The sequence below is a fragment of the Spermophilus citellus genome, assembly GCF_964194105.1.
Source record: "Spermophilus citellus genome assembly, chromosome: X".
Lineage (NCBI taxonomy): Eukaryota > Metazoa > Chordata > Mammalia > Rodentia > Sciuridae > Spermophilus > Spermophilus citellus.
The window spans coordinates 104,557,419-104,581,134 of record NC_138190.1 but is presented as its reverse complement, the minus strand read 5'-3'; the positions used below and the strand labels follow the sequence as shown (position 1 = coordinate 104,581,134).

At 35.0% G+C, this 23,716-nt stretch overlaps 1 protein-coding gene across 6 annotated transcripts in view; it reads right to left on the bottom strand.

Annotated features, from left to right (window-relative positions):
- Window positions 1-319: 319 nt before the first annotated feature.
- The window catches only part of PWWP3B (PWWP domain containing 3B), a 34,453-nt gene continuing 11,056 nt past the window's right edge, over window positions 320-23,716 (bottom strand). For all 6 annotated transcript variants that reach the window (XM_081276493.1, XM_081276491.1, XM_081276488.1 and 3 more), the window contains 3 exons: window positions 7,927-8,059; window positions 5,531-5,708; window positions 320-4,516 (listed from right to left, as the gene is read on the bottom strand). In XM_081276493.1, coding sequence (XP_081132619.1) covers window positions 2,221-4,299 — 2,079 coding nt within the window. In that variant the 5' untranslated portion in view covers window positions 4,300-4,516; window positions 5,531-5,708; window positions 7,927-8,059 and the 3' untranslated portion in view covers window positions 320-2,220. The remainder of the gene's footprint in view (window positions 4,517-5,530; window positions 5,709-7,926; window positions 8,060-23,716) is intronic.

Sequence of the window (23,716 nt, the reverse complement as noted above, 5' to 3'; positions counted from 1 at the left end):
CTCACCTGAACATATGCCACAAGATAAATGACATATCAAGAGAGATCCGATACTCATTCTTTACCCCAAATCAGATACCCAGGAACTCTCAAATAGGGTGAAACAAGGGTCTTTGGTTTTTGCATACAGGCAATCAGTCCACAAGGTTAATAAAATATTTCTCCTTGTGATGAGGTTGCACATTGTAATCATCTTAAAAATTACATGAATATTTACAGGAATAATATCTTCTGTGTGCCCTGTAATCTAACCTCAGGGCACAGCATTAAACCACATTATCACTTTCTCTCCTCATAAGGCTATAAATGAGGTAGTAAATATTAAATTAGGTAGTAAAATATTACAACCAGGAGATAGATAGCTCAATGAAAATACTGAAGTAGGTAATACATTGGAATCAGAGGGACACAGTATTATAGCATGAATAAGGGTGTTTTCCTAGATTATAAAGTCCACATATTGTGTGGTGATGGTATGTCTTCAAATACTTTTCAAGGCCATGAGGAAACTATTTGGATTAGTTCAGGCTGGATCCATAGAAGATTTTGTAGGATCTGCAGCACATAAAATTGGGAAGGCTTTTTTCTAAAATAACACAAAATCAACCATGGAAATGAATATTTATTCAGAATCATAACTTATAACAAACATTAAAATGATGGCACCTACAAAAAGCAAAAATTCCAAAAAAACCCACATCACATCACTTATGTAGCTATATAATCTGGAGTTTGGAGTAAATATCCAAAGTGAAGGAAATAATGGTTTTATTACAAATCAAAATACCAAATTTTTAAAAATTTTAGATACACATGTAGCTCTGTGAACATATAACAAGAGCCCAAGAATAACAGCTGTCTTACTTGAAGATGTAAAATTGTAGACAGGTTCATGTTAAGTCTTCAGCACTTCTTATCATAACAAGTTTTTAAAAACAATAAACTAGTTTTTCTAAGATGTAGTCTCACAAAAATCTTGTTTTGAGTTAGAATATATTTATCCGCTTCATCCTATCGATTGTCTATATTTAACCATATTTCGGTAATTGCCATATTTAACCAATGGGGGCTTTTTCTGTGATCCATTTCCAAATTCCCAGGTTTTGGTCCATCTACTCCTTCTGATAGTTTGGAATGACTTACTAGTTGACATATTAGTACTGGAATCAATGGGAACTTCTGTACAAATAAGCCGGATGCTAAAGTTTGCTTAATTTGAGACAAATGACTACATATTTTGAAATAAGACTCAGAATGTAGTGCTTGCTTTTTCTACAGTTTGCATCAAACTACATGGGCTCTTAAGCAGTAAGTCTGGACTTTAGAGTGACCAGACTGTGGATACAATGACTGTAGCTGCCTTTTACATGTGGTCAGACAGCTATAATAAGAAGATCCACTCTTGGTTAGTTATGAAGACAGCCAAAAGCCTGTCTGTTTTAACAAACTATTCAACCATTTTAAGGACAGACACTGAACAAAACTGAATTTCATGGAAGTATAGAATTGGTTATCCTGTTCAAGGCTGCTGAAATATTTTTCTGCATGCTGAAATGTTATTCACACAAATATAGACTGCATGCAGATAATCCATTTACTTTATTTTTTAACTTTAGACTATTTTGCAAAAGCAACTGTGGTTAGTTATAATATGCAGCAAAGCTTATCTATCATCTATCTTTGGTTCTACGTCTTAGAGATACTTTTTTTCCAAAAATAAATAGGCATGGCAGGAAAAATAATTCAACTATTTTAAGAGAAAACCCAGTATTTTATAAAAAATTAAGCAAAAAATATAATCATGTTTCTTTTAGACTTCTTTTCTAACTATCTTGCTTAATATCTAACACCAGTGCAATTTTAATATTGAAATGATTGTGCATACTGCATTTTCCTATACAGCATACACACAAAAATGTCATAAAACCAAAGAGTCCTTTCTTTTAAAAATCATTTAGGAATTATGCATTCTAAAAAAATGTATTTGAAAGTAAAAATTCTGAAATATGCTGATGAAATTGACTCTGAAGAAGCATAAGAAAATAAACATGTAGTGATCTCTGCAGATCCTAGAGATCTTTAAAAAAAAAAGTGAACATGTTGCTCAAAGTCTTTCCTTTTCAGAAAATATTTACATTGTAGAGAGAACTGTTAAAATGAGATTTTTTTTTAAACTAACATCTGTAAAAGCTCCTTGTTATGGTTTTGACTCTTGGGATATTTAATGAGCTTCATTTGTTAATGGTTTCCGTCTCTTTTCAAATATGATTTTTGCATCAAATAATTCTCTTTCCCTATAGCCGAGAGAAGGCCCTTTTAGATACTTTGCTTCAGCTGCTTCATAATCTAATCCATCAACAGCGGAAATTGAGAAAATAATTGCTTCTGGCAGGAGAACTTCCAGGATGAATTTAATTTTGTCATGTTTTATCCGAGTCAGCATGCTTTCATCTATTTGTTTGTAGATTTCCTGTAAATATTTCACTACTTCATCCAACTGATCATCATCTTCAAAGTATGTTTCAATACAGGGTGTGAACCTATTTGCATTCAAAAATGATTTCAGCCATCTGGATGCTTTGGTGCCTTTTAAAATGGCCAAAAGATGGTTTTCTGTTCCCTTTGCATTCACAATAAAGTCCACCAGGTTCTTGTTGGCTCGGTCCCGAGCAGCCTTCATCCGGTCAGGGAGAATTTTCTGGAAGGCCATTTTCTTGGTCTGGGAAGTCACAACCATTTGTTCCACAGTATCATCACTCTGGAGCTTTGGAAATAGATTCCTGAAGGTATCCTGTTTGATTGCTTTCCTGATTGGATAACTAATGTCAGCAGCATAGTACTCAAGGAAAGAGCCTGTAAAAGATCCACAACCTATTCTAACTCTGTAGTCACAAATCAATGAAATGCACCAGTCGATACTTTCACTATACTCCTCCCTGGCTTTATCCACTAGTGCTTGTTTCTCCTTACAATCAAACTTTTTTAGTCTTCTGAATGGTACTCTAATGCCTTTCTTCTCAGGATTTATGTTTGCCTCAACAAAAAGCACACTTGCTTTTCTCTCTTTACGCCTGACGCTTTTTACCACTGCTGGCCAAAATGGGTATTTTTGATATTTAAACCAGACTATCATTCCTGTTTCAAATGAACGTGGCTCATAATTTAAAATGAAGCGTGGGAGTTCTTCATCTTCCTCATTGTCATCTAGTGCAGAAGCACTAACAGGATTTAGGTTCGGTGACTTGTCAGAAGCTTGAATGTCTTCCTCAAGTTCCTCTAAATCCAGCCTCTGAAAACTTCTTTCATTATTCACAAGAAGTGAATAATCCAGGACAGGGTTAGAGGCACTAACTGAAGCCTGGCATTCCCCTGAACAACTTGCAGAGGATGTTGCAGCATTTATCTCTGATTCCACAGAAGGTTGATCCTGGGTGGCATCTGTGCATGGGTTTGGATTTGAAGGACCTTCTCCAGGATCTTCAATATTCTCTGAGAACGTAGAACATTCAGAGGAAACAGCAGTGGTCTCTGAGCATATGTCTTTTTCTTCTTCTTTCAAAGCTTTGGGCATAGTGACAATATCTGATGACAAAGATGGAACAACCTTTTCATCTTTAACATGTGCATTCTCTTCTTTGACTGTGGAACTTACAGATAAAATTGCTGATGTGTCAATCTTTTTCTTCTCTTTTTCATCATCATCTTCTGAAAGTGAAGGGAAAGTCTGGCAAATGGGGTTCTGTGATGACTTTGTTTCCATTTCACTCGGAGTATCAATAGTTGTGTTCACCTGTAATTTATCATCAGGCAGGGAATTACCACTCTCTGAAGATATTATCAGGGATGTTGGGTTTTTATTTTCCTCAAGAGACTCCTGTAAGTCCTCTTCATGCCTCCGATACTTTTTACGAGGGGGTGAATCAGACAGCTTTTGTGGTTCGTTGTCAGATATCACAATGGTCTCTTCTTCATGTGAAATGCTTGCTTGACTCATTTTTTTTCTCTCATTCAGGATATCCAGTGCCACTTTTAGTGATCTTCTGTAAGCTGTTTCCTCTTGAGGTGGGGCATTGTCCTCTGACTGTAGCACAAGAGAGGAGGCAATGGCTTCAACTTGAGATTTCTCAAGAATCTTTGTTTCTGTGATATCCACTTCAATCTTCTCATCTAGTGAGAGTATTTGAACTTCTAGGGAAATTGTCTTTTGTCTCTTACTGTCTGATGAAGTTTCAGATCTGGACAAAACTTTCGCTGGCCATAACTGGTCTTTCCAATTGCACAGGACATACTCAACTTCCATGATGATTTTGAGTTGTGTGCCAAGGAGCTCTTATCAGAGGTTGAGGTGGCTTGCTGTCCTTGTTACTGCAAACACAGTTCCTACCAAAACAATACTCTCAACAAAGTCTCTTTTGTTTTAGGACTACAAAGAGTTTATAGCTTGTGTTTTGTCTTCTCCACTACAATAACCCCAGGATGCGTGAACACGTTGTTTGAATAGGACAATACCGAAGATACTGAAATGGGGGGAAAAAAGTATCAGCAAACAAAATTATTTTGTCAAAATAGAATATGAGCAATTGCAAACCAATAAGAAATAAACTAGAGATGAGAATGCTCAATACAAGATCAGACAGTGAATAATGCAGCATAATTTAAGGGGAGATAGGAAATGGAAAATTGTTTTACAATATGTCAAATTCAAGAACTTGCACATATTTATTAAGGAGTTATGTGTATACATGTAGGCATAGGGGGAGGGCTTATGGTGGTGTTTCAGGGAACCTATATTATTAGACTCTGATATTTTTATCCCTCTACTATTTGACCTATGGCAGTGGGCCTCCAAACTTAATATGTATCAGAATCATCTGGAAGACTTAGATTTCTAGGCACCCTCCTGAAAGGTCTTAATCAGAATGTCTGGGTTGAGCTCAAAAATTCATATTTCTAATAAGTTCTCAAATGATTTCAATGCTACATGTCCAAGAGGAACTTGTTGAGAACTAGCATACTAGCCAAATACACAGCATTATAATTTTTAAGTTGTAAGTGCTTTGCTGTTCTACCAAAGCATCCAGACAAACAAAACAAGGTCTGTACCTACTGCATCTACATAACAACATACTGACTTTCTAAAAATCATAAGCAGAAGACAGAGACTCAGAATGGCTACTATGGACACTTACTGGACCTAGTTGTTTCAAGTATTTGAGAGCCAGATCATTGTCTGAAAACTTGGGTAGACACCTGAAAAGCCTCTTGCATAATTTTTGCTTAGTGGTTTTATACGTAAGATTCTCAAAATGAGAAGTTGAGACATTTTAACTTCTTACATTAATTACAAATATTATGGCTAGAGAACAAGGATCAAGTTGAATTATACCTCAGATTTTCAACTGAATGTGATTTTAATATGAAATGTATTTTTGAGTTTAAAGTCCATAGCTGCAAAGCATGAAGCAAAATATTCTTCATGATCTCAATAAGTGTTTAATGTGAAATATTTCATGAGATGGGAATAGTCTTACCCTGCCACAAGAATTGTGATAGTCTGGTCCTGTAATACAGCTGTCTTGATTCTTACTCCGACTGTTTGTCTAGCACAGCCTTCACCCTGCTGGGCACTTCTGTTGTTGTACTGTCTTTCTGGGGCTCACCTGGAATCACATGCAGATTGCCCAGGTCTCATGGAACTCTGATATTAACCTAGGATATCCAAAAGGAAGACAGGGGATCAAGGCAATAAAATGGAAAAAAATGTAAGGAAATTTCTCTACCAAAACACTATCAAGTATGTCATTCTGAAACACAGAGACAAAGTGAAATCTTATCCCTGATGTAGATGTCATGTCCTTATAATATGAAATGTTCTTTGAGACACATTTATATTATTTGGTTCATGATGAAATCATGTCTCTCAGGAAAAGTGTGAGGTCAGAATAGGAAAGAAGGAAGTAATAATTACCTTGTTCTACAAGTCAGAGTATAGATTTTCTATTGAATCCATATCAGTTATCATGTATCCTTCTTTCTTTTTGATACACAAAATTTTCAATGGAATCACAGTTACACTGTATATGCTATCTATTAATACAAAATAATTTCATTGCTTTTTTGCCTACTTCAAAAAAATGATTGCCTGGAAGAAATTTAGGCTGTTTGACAAGCGACATCTTGTGACCAGAACCAGAACTGCAGCCTGCCCATAAGGTATAGGCAGGACCTGAATCACTACTAGATCTTTCTTATGGGAAGAGTATGGGAACTACTTACTGTAGCCAGCCAGGAGCCTGCCAGTGCTTCTAGACTTCTCTATTCTAAACTTAAGGGTTCTGTTGTATGGGATTATAATAGGAATATGTGTCTTCAAACATAATGTTCCTTATTATAAAAAACACCCAGAAACTCTTAAAATTGCAAAGATGCAAAAATATACATACCAAAGAAATTATAATACTATACAAACAACCTCTATGACTATTCTTCATGTATCATTCTAGAATTATTTTACATATATAGATAAGTATCGCTTCAAACTAGCCTTAGATTTCACTCAAGAGCATAAATATTTTCCACATGATGTTTTATAAATTATTTTAAGTTAAATTTTCTCAAGACTACTATATTTTAGCTCAACATTTCCTTTAAGATGTGAAAAATAAATAAGTATATATTATTAATTTTTAAAATAGAGAACAGTAAAGCAATCTCTGTTTCTCCAACTATACAAATAATCCTATTAGTAATTTGGCAGATATGCAATTCCAGATTTGGTTACATAGATGACAGTAACATATATACATATAAACTAGTATATTTATTCTGAGGAGAGATCATATGATATATGCTATTCTATAACTTAATTTTTCATCTTAAACTATTTCTCAGGCATTTTCAACTCACGTGTACAGATTCATGTTTGTATTCACCAGATACATAATATTCCATTATGTGGATTTACCATCCCATATAATATTTTAAATTGTTTATACAAATAAACCAAATATTGTGTCTCACTATTAACTTAGGTGATACAGAAAAATGGTTCTTGCTGACCATAACTGTATCTGTGGCATGAAATAATGAGCTGCAAGGAGGATACACACAGGAATATAGTCAACACAGCAACCAGACTAACTATTTGATCAGGTCCAGGAAAATTTCCACTATTGGCAAAAGGCGGGGGATTATGGGAGCATGTCTGTGTGTTTGTCTATGAATGTTTATGTGTCTGAAACAAAATGGATATTATGTTCTAGCTTAAGTTTTCTTTTATAAGTATAAAAACAATCATGAAGAAATCCTTTCTTAAAATATGGAAATAGGTTATAAAATAGTATTTAAATAGTAAGTAACCTACTGACCCAGGAATGCTGAATGTTAAAAAGAGCTTATTTTCTCACAGATTTCTTTCTAATCACCCATATATACATGTATATATTATGTGTGAGTATCTTCACTCAACTACATATTTGATCTCCTTTCCATGCTCATGTATATGTGACACACAGTCTTCTTATGTATCAATCAATCTACAGAAGTATTTCCATGCATGCTGTCAAAACATTTGTCAGTTAAATTTTTGTGTAAATCAATAAATGTTTAAAACTTCCAAACAGAAACATAATGTCTAGCAATATACACATGGAATGCTAACTCAATAAATTAGTATGAACGGCCACGCTGCACTGACTGAAGCCTTAATTTAGAGGCTGTAATCTGATCACCCCTTCTCCCACTGTGGACTTATAAACATTGGGAGATACAAAAATTCCAGAGGACTAATTCCTTCAAAATGCCTGTAATTCTCGCAAAACCACACTCCGTTCCTACCACTCCAAGACCATCATCCCTATTTTTCACATCCATACTCTAGGGCCCTCAGAAGTCACTGGAAAATAGCTAAATTTAAGACAGCCATTACCTTGAAGCTTCTTGTCAGCTGCAGCCTGGAGAAATGCAGCTCCTCCCCCAAGACTGGCCAGGCACAGCTCACTGCCAAGCAGCTCAGAGAAGGCTCCACCCACTGGCTGAGATGAAGAGCAGAAGGCCCCTCCCTGAATTAAAGGACAGAAACGCCAAGACAAACTGCTGAAATGTTGAAGTATGGAAATGTTCCTTTTAAAAGAACTTTAAAGTGAAATGGCAACAAGTGTCTGTTTAATTTCCATTCAAATGCTTCAGTGGGTGATTTCTCGAAGAAAAGAGGCAGCAAATCACTTTACCATATGATAAAAACCCAGTTAAATATTTTTTACATTTTTTTTCTTGCCTTCTCTAGCATCTTACTGCTACAGGTAAATTTAAAACCCAGCTTTGTCAAACTGCACTAAAAACGACTGCTAAGGTATTGATTGTGAGGAAAATAAAAAGGGAGACAGAGAGACAAGGTGCAGAGGCAGAAAAGTGGATGCTTGACCAAGCAGCCTGATTTATTTATACCTGTAGGCTACATTTGGTCATTAGTACCATAACTACGTTATTGTATCAGTAAGGTTAGAGTATCAGTAAGGTTGCCTATTTGCAGTTCCATTCCAGTTACAAAATGCAATGTCAGGAGCTTTGTGATGCTCTTAAGAAAGTTCATTGTCTAAAATTACTGTTAAGCACACAGATCCAGGAGCACCGGAGCTTGGTGAAACATTGTAGTTATCTAGCAAGCAAGTTTCTCTATTCCCAGGAGTTATGTGCCTAAGATCAAGGTCGAAATTGATAAAACCCTTAACACAGAGCTTCCTTGTAAAGAACATTGCTACCATGCCAGGCATCCCGTGTCTTTTACATGCAAGTTCCCAGAAGCCAGGCATTCTGTGCCTTTGCACAGAAACTTCCTAGCCACCAAGCATGCCACAATCACTATGTTTATCAGAGACCCCAATCCCAAACACAGGACACCTACAATTGGTAGGGATTGTATTAAAACTGTCCACTATTTATGGGAGAATCTACTTCTTAAAAATTATTATTTTTATTAATATTTTATTATTTCATGACATATTATGTTTCCCCTTTTACTCAGTTCTCCTCTGGAACCCTTCATGGAGGTTTCAACAAATTCTTCACATACATGCTCATTTAAAAAAAATGGTTGTAGACAGACACTGTACTTTTATTCTATTTATTTTTTATGCAGTGCTGAGGATTGAACCCAGTGCCTCACACATGCTAGGCAAGTACTCTACCATTGAGCTAAGCCCCCAGCATACATGTTCATTTTTGATAAGAGGTTGAACATCATTGTTTTGGCAGGAAAATACCCATTTCATATTTCCTCATCAATAACTGGAAATTTCTCCTTTCTATTTTGTTGTTGTTTTTCATTTGAGCATTTCAATGTGAGGTGAACTAATTTTGTTTAAATTTACATGTCTTTACTTGTTTCTATATCTGAAACATTTTTTTAGTATTTGTTTTTAGTTGTAGTTGAACACAATACCTTTATTTATTTTTATGTGGTGCTGAGAATTGAACCTAGGGCTTTGCATGTGCTAGGAGATCACTCTACTGCTGAGCCACAACCCCTGAAATATATGTTATGCATCTATTCATCAAAATCTCCTGCATTAAATTTATATTTCTGATTTAAAGTAGAAATTCAAGTTTTAAGTAACATTATCGATAATTTGGGGGGATAAAGTATTTTATTTGGACTGTGTTTCACATAATACATAGTATTACTCATATTTATATTATTATTTTAAAATCTACATTTATATAAACATTAATGTTAGAACAATAAATAGAAATGAATTAATGAAGGTGATCTCTCGGCTGGTATATATTTTTTTGGCTCTAACAATTAGAGTAGGTAATGTTTGTGCTATAAATAATCCTTAAATCACAGAGGCTCAATCATCAAAAAGTGTATTTTGCTGATGTCAAAGTTCAATGTATGTAATCAAATGGCCAGAGGGGACTGTTCTAAGTAGTCACTAAGGGACCCAATTATCTTCCATCTTTATGGCTCTACCATCTTCTTTTGCCATGAAGTCCTTCAGTGCATTCTTTTTAACTGGCTAGCAGTCAACAAAGAGAGGATGGAGAGTCTTATGGATGGTTTGAAGGGACAGGTCTGGCAAACATCACTGCTGGCCACAGTCCACTAGCCAGAACTCAGGTATGAAGGACCAACTGCCTTAAAGGCTGGGAAATATATAATTTAACAGTTTGGTTTTCTCTGCCACAGGACATTTTCTCTTACATTTTAAAAAATATATTTCTGTTATCTGTTTAATGCTTTTCTACAATCAGGTATCATATTTATAATGAACTGGGCATAAATTGCTAGTTGCCTACTTAATATCCACTTTTTTCATTCTTCCTCATGAGCAGAACCCTAGTTATATTCTAGGTGGCAGTATGAGCTCCTAAAATATTATTTTTTTCCAGACTTTCTCACTGTACACCATGGAGTTTCTTGTTTACAAATACAAACAAATATTGTTGTGAAGATTAGATTCTAATCAAAGGGGAATAAATTTTTTTTTAAATTTTATATTTATATTTTTAATTTTTTTCACTTTCTCCCATTTTCTTGCTTTCTAGAAATTGCTCATGATAGATACAGTTAGGACAACCATTCTAAACCAAGAAGTGACTTAGAAAAAGGATGTAACTCACTAGGGATGGATGATCTTGAGCCCCTGAATAATGGGACCACCTCATTTCAATCTTGATGTGGTGGAACAATGAACTTCTGTGTTACTTAATTCACTGTGTTTTCCAGTCTGTTTCTAATAGTAGAATGAAGTACTTGATCTCATAATCACCACAAACAAAAAAGTCATTATTATTGTAGAATTAATCCTTTCTAAGTATTTCTATGTAATTTAAGTAGGATTATTGGGCCAATGTGAATATGGATTTATTTATTTTTATTTATTATTGCTTTATTTTTGTTCTTTTAAGTTATACATGATAGTAGAGTATAACTTGACTTATTTATGCAAACATGGAGTATATCTTATTCTAATTAGGATCCCAGTCTTGTGGGTGTACATGATGTAGAGATTCATTGGGTTTATTTAAAGGAAGATAGTTAATTGATTTTATGTTTCATTATATATATTTTTTGTTTTCTCATTTCAAATATTTGGAAAAATCCAAATGCACACAATGTATGGTCATTAAATTTAATACATTACTTTCTTGTGTTTGTTATTTTCATTTTCCATTTTGCACATAAGTGAGGAAAGGTGATTTTCCAGAAAAAGTGAAAGACGAATTCCATGTTTAATATTTTATATTTAATTGTTAGGAGAAGGAGTTGGAGAAGAATTATAACCAATAATAATAAATGCTAATATTATAGAAATAAAGATACATAATATCGATATATAAAACCTAATACCCAAAAAAGTTCTGGGTTCTATTCTCAGTACTTGATATATGATTTCATTTAATTATCACATGATTATTTCATGGAGGACAGTCCCATAAGTGATTCATTCTTCACAACAACAGTAATATTAAAAACATTAATGTTTTCTTACCATATGCCAGGCACTCTGCTTGTACTCAATATACCTCACCCAGCTTGATTCTCACAAAATCTGTTTGAATGTATTCCCCCAAACTTCATGTTTTGGAAATAATTCCCAATGTAAAAGTTGAGATGTGGAACCTTTAAGAGGTAGTCAAGTCATGAGGGCTATCACCTCATGAATATATTGATTCTATTACTACAAGAGTGGGTTAGTGATTATAGGTGTGGGTTGGTGATAAAAGCATGAGTTTGGCGCCCTTCTCCCTTTCTGTGTGCTCCTTCACCATGTGATACTATCTGCCATGCAGTGACACAGCAAGACCATTACCAGATGCACTTCTTTGTTGTGGACTTTCCAGCCTCCAGAACTGTTAGCTAAACAAATATCTATTGTTTATAAATGATACAGCCTCAACTATTACATTATAGCAGCACAAAATGGAATAAAATAGCGGGTATTATGAGTATCCTCGTTTTGGAGATGAGGAATTGGAGAGGTTAATGAATTTTTACAAGGATATCCAGAGAGTATTTGGCACATGTCAAATTCTTTGACATCCATGCTGCTTTGACTCCAGGTTCTATGCTCTTAATCACTAAGATACTTGTATCTTCCTCCTCGTAAATGGAAAATACTCTGTGAAAATGTATGAGATGAATGGATGAAGGAACACATGTATTTAAAATAGTTATATGCCAGGAGTCAATGGAACTTAGAAAATGCTGTCCCTGATTCTGCATCTAACCTGCCTCCCTCCTCCCTTTCTCTTATTCTCTCCTATTTCTCTATACATTTAGCTATTACAGAGTTTAATATAACCTAACAATCAATGGAATGAGTGGCATTATATCATCTTTGTGAAATTCTATTGATTAGCAAGGCATAGGGCTGGGGTTGTGGCTCAGTGGTAAAGCACTTGCCTCACACATGTGAGGCACTGGGTTGGATCCTCAGCACCACATAGAAACAAATAAATGAATTAAAGGTATTGTGTCCATCTACAAATTAAAGAAAAAAATTTAAAAAGAATCAAGGTGCAGGTTCTATCCACACTCAAGCAGAAGAGATTATACAAGGGGGTGGGTCTTTTAAGGTTTGTCTGCCACAATGCTCTATGACTGCATTTATATGACATTTTAAAAATGATAAAAGTAGCCGCGTGCAGTGGCACATGCCAGAGGCTTGGGAGGCTAAAGCAGGAGGACATGAGTTCAAGCCAGCATCAGCAAAAGTGAGGTGCTAAGCAACTCAGTGAGACCTTGTCTCTAAATAAAATACAAAATAAGGCTGGAGATGTGGCTCAGTGGTCGATTGCCTCTGAGTTCAATCACCAGTACAAAAAAAAAAAAAAAAAAAAAAAAAACGATAAAAGTATAGCAAAAGTAAAAGTTTAGTTTTCCCTGGTGTATATGTGGGGAAGGGTGTAGCTATAGAAGGACAGCAAAAAGAAGTTGTGAGGGTGATGAAACTTTTGTCTTCTGATTACGATATGTTTATATAAACATAGACATGTTAAAATCCAGAAAATTGCATACAAAATGTTTGAGTATAGTATATGATACTTTCAAGTATGATTTTACTATATTATATTCAAAAAATAAAAAATAATTAGAAATATGGAATAATAACCATTATATAAACCTTTTATATATAAACTTTAGAAATCATCTGTTTTTCCTAAAGCATATTTAGTAGAAACAAAAGTAACACCCATGTATACACTATTGAAAATCACTAGTCCCACTTTCATTTGGTATATAAAAAGGTTTAAGAAAATCTCACCAATAACTTAATAATTATAAATCTCTAGATAACTTACAAAAGCATAATTTTCTTTCAGCTTACCAGAGAACTTAATTAAACTGAATACCAAAGAATAACCAGCCCTTTAAAGAGAAGCAAGATGCCTTTCATCTTTGCCAGAGCATGGAGACAAAAGGTATCTGCCATACAAGCAGGTAAAAGGATATCACTTAAAATCTTGGTGCTTGGTGAATTTTTAGAGATGAAGCATGGGCTAGCTTTTCAGTTTGGAATATCTGAAGTCTCCAACACTTATTCACTCATTGCCTGGTTCTTTTTTATGTTTTTTAACCAGAAACTCAAAATGATGATTAGGGAATAAACAAGAAGCCTAATGACTCCACTATGAAGGTGATCTGGTTGTCACATCTGTCACCCCACTGATCACCAGGGTTGATATGGCTGATGTGGTTGGCTAGGTAGGTCCCATCCTCCTTCACTGAACCATGTGCATCCTTCCTGAACCTGTGCCTTTGATGGAAAAGGACAACCTTCTCTGATAGAGAAGGACCATTTTTTGGTCAAGTGCAAATGAGTAGATGTGCTCCCCTTGGTAGAACCTCCAAACATTCTCTCAAGTGTCCACTGATTCAGGTTTGTGAGACACAAGCTGCTGTTGTGAAGAGACAGATATCTCAAACACTTAAACTCAAACCCTTCTACAGAGAGCAAAAGTGTTAAACCAGTTGAGGAGAAGCAGCAAATCTCTTCCTGGACAAAAGCAAAAATCTAGTGCTTCTGGGGGAGCAGTGGGGACAAAACTCATCTGCCTGGGGAGGGAAATAACAGGAAACTTTCTCATCCCCAGGACAAAAGCAGATATCCATTGCTGCTGGGAAAAAAAAAGCAGAAGCAAAACCCCTCTACTCTTAAGGAACAGCAGGAAATCCTCTTGGATCCAGGATGTTACAAGAATAAAAATAAGTGGTCAGCTATTGCTGAGGCAGAGGCAAGAAAATACATCTTACAAAAGATACAAATCAGAGGTTAGCTGCCATGGGGGGAAAGACAGATGCCAAGGTAGTCCCAATTCTCAAGGTCCAGGTGCACAGGTCTCTGTAAATTTGAGGCTGGACAGGACAAGATACAAAACTCCCTGCCTTACCATGCACCTAGTGCCTAATACTCTCAGCAGCCTATTGCTGAGAAATGGGCAAGAGGATGAAGACAGACCCTTCTCTGGTGGCATAGGTGTGAAGGAATTGCTGAAAATTTAGGATGGAAAATCATGGAGAAATAACCTCTGTCACTCCAAGCTCTACTTGAAAAAAAAAATAACTGTTACGTAAGCCAGATGATAAAGAAGTGAGAAAAGGAAGGAAAAAAACTCCAGAATACTTTATAAAACCAACATCAAGATGATACAAAACCAGAAAAAATAACCTCATATGACAAGTATAGAACTACATACCATTATCTTTCATAAACATAGAGAAATTGTTAACAAAGTGCTATTAATCAAAGCCAATGATACAGAAAAAGGACAGTATAACTAAATGGAGTTTACCCTGGAAATGTAAGGACAGTTTATCAAAAACAAATCAACTGATATATCTCACAATTATTAGTATACTAAAAAAGAGGAAAAGGCATCTCATTTGATGAAAAAAAAACATCTAATAACATTTGGTACATGTTTATGATAAACACACTAAACACACCATGAAATATAAGGATCTTCCTCAACCTGATCAAAAGTATCTACAAAAAATCTCTGTAATTAACATTGTATTTAATGGTGAAACATGGAATGCTTCTTAATAAAATCAAGAATATGGCAAGAATTTCTGCTTCTACAACTTTCTTTGACATTATATTTAAGATCCTAGCCAATAAAAAAGGCCTGAAATTAAAAAAAAAAAAAAGATTGGAAAGGCAGAAGTAAAACTATTTGTAGACAATATGATGATCTATGTAGAAAATCCTAATGAATCTATCAAAAAAGAAAAAAAGATAAAAGCTACTAGACCTAATAAATAAGTTTAATAGTATCACCAAATATAAGTTCAATATAAAACAACTAATTTTATATTTTTACAATAAAATCTGAAAGTTAAAGTTTAAAAAAATGTACCAATTATAATTTCTTCAAAACAGGAAATGCTAAGGAAGAAAAAAAATCCAGCAAATATGTGCCAGACTTATATGTAGAAAACTTAATATACCAATGAATGAAATTAAACATCTAAATAAACATAGAAGTATGTTATGTTCACAGACTAAAATACTCACAAATTTTAAGATGTTTTTCCACCCTCTAAATATATTTTTTCGTACCAGAGATTGATCTCAGGGACACTCAACCACTGAGCCACATCCCCAGCCCTAGTTTATATTTTATTTAGCAACAGGGTCTCACTGAGTTGCTTAGCAATTTATCATTGCTAAGGCTGGCTTTGAACTCGAGATCCTCCTGACTCAGCCTTCCCAGCTGCTGGGTTTACAGGTGTGTGCTGCTGGGACCTGGCTCTCTAAATACATCTTACCTACAGAGTCACTGCAATATCAATCAAAACCCCAGCAATTTTTTTGTAAAAATTGAAAAGATAAATAAAATATATATGGAAAACAGAGGAACTATAGGAGCCAAACAAATTCTAGAAGGAAATACAAAAGGTAGAAGACTCACACTAAGACTACAGTATTAAAGACAGTGTTGTTAATTAGCATAAGATTGACATACAGATCAACAGAACACAGATCAGCAAATATGGTCAATCAACTTTTGAAAATGGTAGTTAAATGAAGAAATGGTGGTCTTTTCCATAATTGGTACAGGAAAAACTGAACATTATAAGCACAAATATTCAACTTGACCCCTTAACTAAGACCACAGATAAAAATTAACTCAAAAATGGATTACCGAACCAAATGCAAGCCCCAAATCTATAAAATTTACAAAAGAGAACAAGGTAGAAAGTCTTTGAGACCTTAGATGAAGCAAAGGCTTACTGATACAAAAAGCATGAACTATTTAAAAACAGACAAATCAAACTTGAAAACTGCTTTTCAAAAAAATTAAATGAATATCACAGAGTGGATGGAAGACAATATGTGCAAAACATATTTCTGATAAAGCACATGTATCCAGGATATGTAAAGTACTCTTAAAATTCAGTAAGATTAGAAGCTCAATTAAAAATAGAAAATAATGTATTTATATTCTATTTAGACACTTCATCAAAGATGATGTATGAAAAAATATGAAACATGAAACATATGAAAAAATGTTTAACACTGTGAGTAATTAAGGACATTCAAGTAAAACCAGAATGAAACATCATTAACAACTTTATAAGAACAGCTGATATTAAAGAGAAAAGAAAACCTGACAGTATCAACTTCTGGAAATGATGCAGAGCAACTAAAACTCTTATAAAATTTCTGGTGGAAATGTGAAAATGTCAAACTTCCACTTTATAAAATAGTTTGGCAGTTGTTAATGTAGTTAAATATATATTTACCATCCATCCAGAATCCCACTACTAGGTATTTACCCAAAAGAAATGAAAATTAGGTACCCACAAAGATCTGTTTTGGGAATGCTTAAAAACTTTAATCACAATCACCAAAAATGATAAAGCTACTGATAAGTAGATACACAAATTCTAGAACATCCATACTTCTCAGCTACACTACGGAATCAGCTACTGATACATGCAATAGTGTGGGTGAAGAGTAACCCCCCCCCACACACACACACACATAAATCCAGATGCAAAAGCCTACATAATTTATTATCCCATACATATGATATCCTGGAAAATGAAAAACCACAGGGACAAAAATCACATCAGTAGTTGTCAAGGAATTGGGGTGGAGAGAGGGTGCTGACTACAGTGGGGCAGGAAAGAACATTTTTGAGTTAAGGAAATATTTTCTCAATTGCATTAGTAGTTACATGACTGTCAAAGCTCAACAAACTATGCACTGAATAAGCTAGTGAATTTAACTGTATCTAAATCATACCTCAATAAACCCGAGTCTTAAAAAGGCATCTAATTAGAACAGGACCTATAAAAAAGACTAGTATTTTTTTCTGAGCATAATGGGAATACATACAGATATTTTGATTTGTACTTTGGATCAATGACTGCCAAAGAAGGCTGTGGGTAACCACAAATTATGTGTAAAATATTCCCTGGAATACAGAAAGAATATATTACAAATTCAAGAGTAGAAGTTAATAAAAAAAATTGGAAAATACATCAGGGACACCATTTCTGATACTGAGTATTTTGGTACTGTGAGGTACTGTGAAGTGTCTCAAAGTTTATTCTATGGGAATCCTATTTTAACTTGTCTAAGCTGCCAGTGCTGCTCTACCTACTCAAGACAGCCAAACATAGATACTTGGATCTGTGTCTCCTAGACTAGCCCAGGTAACAACACAATAACTTCATTAAGAAATGAGAAATTTTGGATGGCTGTCATTGCTGTGTATTGTCAGGATTGTTGTCAAGGACTTATTGAGAGTCAGTTAGTTGGCAGATGCAAGACACTGCTGCCAAAGACACCGCTGCAGTGCCCGGAGGTCTCTTCTCTGGGTACCCAGTTGCCTTGGTTACCTCAGATGCTACTTCCAAGGCTACCTCCATGGTCTCTGCCGCTGAACTGGAAATATCCTGTCAATCAACTGCTGCCTGCACTGCTACCGCCTTTGCTGCTCCCTCTGATTCCACTGCTACCAGCCTGAGGTCGCCTGGGGGTCTTCTTTCTGGGTGCTGCTGCCACAGAAGACACCACTCCCCTGGATGCAACTGAAGCCGACACTGCTGCTGACACCTGGAGATTGCCTGGTGACGCTGCCCCCACGGCTGCAGCAGCAGCACAGCTGCAGCTGCTGCTGCAGCTGCCACTCTGCCTGCTGACAACAACCACCCCCACTACTGCTGATATCCTAGAAGACTGCTTTGGGGGAGACCCCAGGTTTGGTTGCACATGGATGCACCCATTTTGGGACATCAGCCAGAGCCTGGGGTCCAGGTGCTAGCAGGTTTACCACCACAAAAGCCTCTGTCTGGGGACTCCAGCCGGGGCCTGCAAGTCCAGTGGCGGGGGTGGGGGGACTGTTGGTTTGGAGGAGCATGGGGTCTTCCTGCTGGGAGTTCTGGTGGCCCTTGTCTTGCTGCTGCATCTTGGGGTTGCTACTTTGCATGAGTGTATCCCTGGTGGTCTCTCTGCAAGTAGGAACAACACTGAAATCTTGGGACTGCAGTGTGGCTGAGCCTGAGGTATCTGAAACCTAGATTGGTGGGATAGAGACTGGGTCTGCAAGGGCTGATCTGGGTTCAGTGATCCCGAGAGATGTTAGAGACAGGGATGAGAAACTGTTGAACACTTTCAGAGACAGTTCGACTTTCCAGCAAGATTTATTTTATTTTATTTTTTTGATTTGCTAATCTTTCTAACATATTTGGAACAGGATGTTATTTTATGCATCAGTATGTGGAGGACAATGATCTATGAATGTTTTTTTTGCATTTTTGTTGTATTCTTATGTCTTTATTTTTTTCTCTTTGTTCGTATTCTTCCTCTCTCATCTATTTTCTTGGATTTTCTTTGCAACGTTTCTCCAACCAACAGCCAATCTCTGTTGGCTCCTTACTCTTCCTATGAATTTTTACTTCTAGCTTCTCTCTTCCTCCCTTGCAAATATCACATGCTACACTACCTCTGTTCTGTCACCATTTGAAATTATAAGACATTTAAACAAATTGTATGTTTGTACTATAGATAGTTATTGAACTCATTATTTTGGTAAATATGAATATCACATACTATACTACCTCTGTTCTGTCATCCACCATTTGAAATTATAAAACATTTAAACAAATTTTCTGTTTGTACTATAGGTAGTTATTGAACTCATTATTTTGGTTTAATATGAGAAAGCAGTAGACGCCTTAGTGGGAGCTATTAGGATCAAGGCTATATATTGTATATATTGGGTGCTGTTGATATTGGTTTCAACATTAAAGGCAAAGCACTGGAAACCTTCAGGGACACTATAGTTCTATAGGGTAGGATTTGTGCTGCCTTAGATTCATACTTTTAGATGGGAAAACACACTAACAACATGAAAAAACAAGGGAATAAAGTGCCCCAAACAAACCAATCAGATGCTTTAACAAGAGAAGCCACTGATAACCGTAGAAGAAATGCCCAAGAATGAGTTCACATTGTACATAGTTAAATTGATATGTGAAGTAAAGGATAATATAAGTCAAGAAATCAAAGAAAAAAATACAGGAAGTGAAGGACCACTTCAATAGAGATCGTAAAAAAAAAAAGGAACAAGCAGAAATCCTTGAAATGAAAGATTCAGTAATCCAAATTATAAATTAAATAGAAAGCATCACCAACAGATCAGATCACTTGGAAGACAGAACCTCAGACAATGAAGACAAAATATATAATCTTGAAAGTAGAGTTGACTTTGCAAAGAAGGTGGTAAGAAACCATGATCAGAACATCCACAAATTATGGGATAATATGAAAAGACCAAATTTAAGAGTTATTGGAATAGATGAAGGAGCAGAGATACAAAATAAGGAATGCACAATCTTTTCAATGATATAATAGCAAACAATTTCCCAAACCTAAAGAATGGAATGGAAAATCAAATACAAGAGCCTTTCAAGACCCCAAAAGTACAAAATTAAAGCAGACCCACACAAAGACACATTATAATGAGAATGACTAACACCAGGATAAAGATAAAATCTTAAAGGCTGTGAGAGAAAAAAAAATTACATATAGGGGGAAACCAATTTGGATCTCAACTGATTTCTCAACCCAGACCCTCAAAGCTAGGAGGTCCAGGAATAATATATTTCAAGCTCTGAAAGAAAAGGGATGACAATCAAGAATTTTATATCCAGCAAAATTGAGTTTTAAGATTTGAAGATGAAATTAAAACCTCCCATGACAAACAAAAATTAAAAGAATTCACAACTAGAAAGCCTATACTACAGAACATTGTCAACAAAATATTCCATGAGGATGAAGTGGAAACCAGCAAAGGGAGGATCTACACTAAAGGGACATTCAACCAAATGAGAAATTAAGAAAAATAAAAAAACAGAAATAAATAAAAATGACAGGGAATACAAATCATATCTCAATAATAACATTGAATGTTAACAGCCTAAACTCATCAATCAAAAGACCTAGATTGGCAGACTGCATTAAAAAGCAAGACCTAACATTAGGCTGTCTTCAAAAGTCTTATCTCATGGGCAAAGACATCTACAGGCTGAAGGTAAAAGGATGGGAAAAAACTTATCACTCATATGGATTGTGTAAACAAGCAGGGGTTCCCATTCTCATCTCAGATAAAGTAGACTTCAAACCAAAGTTAATCAGAAGAGACAAAGAAGGACATTTCATACTTCTTAAGGGAAGTATATATAAGGAGGACACAACAATTATAAATATTTATGCCCCAAATAAAGAAGCATCTATGTACAAAAAAAAAAAAACTTTCTTAATTTCAAGAATCAAATAGACCATAATACAATAATACTGGGTGACTTTATCACACATCTCTCACTACTGGACAGATCTTCCAAACCAGAGCTAAATAAGGAAACTATAGAACTAAATAATACAATCAATAATTTAGACTTAATAGACATATATAGAATATTTCATCCATCCACAAGCAAATATACTTTCTTCTCAGCAGCACATGGCTCCTTCTATAAAATAAACCATATCTATGCCACAAAGCAACTCTCAATAAGTACAAAAAACAGAGATAATACCCTTCATTCTATCAAACCAAAATGGAATGAAATTAGAAATCAATTACAAAATAAGAAAATACAAGCTACTGTAACAAATGGAGACTAACTAATACACTAGTGAGTGGATAGTAGAAGAAATCAAGGATGAAATAAAAAATCCTTAGAGGTAAATGAGAACACTGATATAACATATCAAAATCTCTGGGACACTATGAAAACAGTACTAAGAGGAAAGTTTATTGTATTAAGTGCATTCATTAAAAGAATAAAAAGTCAACAAATTAATGACCTAACACTACATCTAAAAGCCCTAGAAAAAGGAGAACAAATCAATACCAAAAGCAATAGAAGACAGGAAATAATTTAAATCAGAGCTGCAATCAATGACATTGAAATAAAAGAAACAATTGAAAAAAAATTGACAAAACAAAAAGTTGGTTCTTTGAACAATAAATAAAATAGATAAACCCCTGACCATGCTAATGAGGAGAAAAAGAGAGAAAACTCAAATTACTACAAGATGAATAAGGAAATATCACAACAGACATGTCTGAAATACAGAAGATAATGGAAACTATTTTTGAAAATTTATATTCCAATAAAATAGACAATATCGAAGACATAGACCAATTTCTAGAGACATGACCTTCCCAAACTGAATGAGGAGGTTATACATGATTTAAACAGATAAATTTCAAGTAAAGAAATAGAAAATTCCATCAAAGACTACCAAGCAAGAAAAGCCCAGGACCAGATTGATTGCATCCTAGTTCTACAAGACTTTCAAAGAAGAAATAATACTAATACTCCTCAAAGTATTCCATGAAATAGAAAAGGAGGGATTCCTTCCAAACTCATTCTATGAGACTAATATCATCCTGAAACCAAAACCAAAGACACATCAAGGAAAGAAAACTTCAGACCAATATCACTGATGAACACAGATGCAAAATTTTCAATAATATTCTGGAAAATCGCATACAAAAACATATTAAAAAGATAGTGCACCACAGTCAAGTGGGGTTAATCCCAGGGATACAGGGTTGGTTCAACATGTGGAAATCAATAATCATTATTTATCATATTAACATATTTAAAAACAAGAATCATATGATCATCTCAGTAGATGCAGTAAAAGCATTTGACAAAATGCAGCACACCTTCATGTTCAAAAAAACTACAAAAAATAGGGATAGTAGGAACATACCTCAATATTATAAAAGCTATATATGCTAAGCCCGAGGCCAGCATCATTCTTAATGGAGAAAAATTGAAAACATTCCCTCTAAAAACTGGAACAAGACAAGGATGTCCTTTTTCACCACTTCTATTCAACATCATCCTTGAAACTCTAGCCAGAGCAATTAGACAAAAGAAAGAAATGAAAGGGATACAAATAGGTAAAGAAGAACTCAAACTATCACTATTTGCTGATGACATGATTCTATATCTAGAAGTTCCAAAAAATTCCACCAGACAATTCCTAGAACTAGTAAATGAATTTAGCAAAGTAGCAGGATATAAAATCAACACCCATAAATCAAATGCATTCTTATACATCAGCAATTAATCCTCTGAAAAAGAAATGAGGAAAACTATCCCATTCACAATAGCCTCAAAGAAAATAAAAATAAAATACCTGGGAATCAATCTAACAAAAAAAGTGAAAGACTTCTACAATGAAAACTACAGAACACTAAAGAAATTGAAAGAAACCTCAGAAGAAAGATCTCCCATGCTCCTGGATAGGCAGAATTAATATTGTCAAAATGGCCATATTACCAAAAGCATTATACAGATTTAATGCAATTCCTATTAAAATCCCAATTACATATTCATAGAAATAAAAAAGCAATCATGAAATTTATGTGGAAAAAATAATAGACCCAGAAATGCCAAAGAAATCCTTAGCAAGAAAAGTGAAGCAGGAAGCATCACAATACCAGACAAAAACCATATACTATAAAGCAATAGTAACAAAAATGGCATGGTATTGGTACCAAAATAGACTTGTAGACCAATGGTACCAATTAGAGGACACAGTGACAAACCCACATAAATACAGTTATGTCATACTAGACAAAGGTGCCAAAAACATTCACTAGAGAAAAGATAGCCTATTCAACAAATGGTGCTGCCAAAACTGGAAATCCGTATGCAGCAAAATAAAATTAAACCTGTGTCACTCACCCTGCACAAAAATCAACTCAAAGTGGATCAAAGACTTAGACACTAGAATAGAGATCCTGAACCTAAGAGAGAAAAAAAAAATAGGCCCAAATCTTCACCATGTCAGCCTAGGATCTGACTTCCTTAACAAGACTCCGAAAGCACAAGAAGTAAAATCAAGAATCAATAAATGGAATGGATTCAAATTAAAAAGTTTTTCTCAGCAAAGGAAATAATCAACAATGTTGAGTATACAGCCTACAGATTGGGAGAAAATCCTTACCCAAAGCACCTCCGATAAAGCATTAATCTCTATGATATATAAAGAACTCAAAACACTTAACACCAACAAAACAAATAACCCAATCAATAAATGGGCTAATGAACTGAACAGACGCTTCACAGAAGAAGAAATACAATCAGTCAACAAATATATGAAAAAGTATTCAATATCTCTAGCAATTAGAGAAATGCAAATCAAAAGTATACTAAAATTTCATCTCAC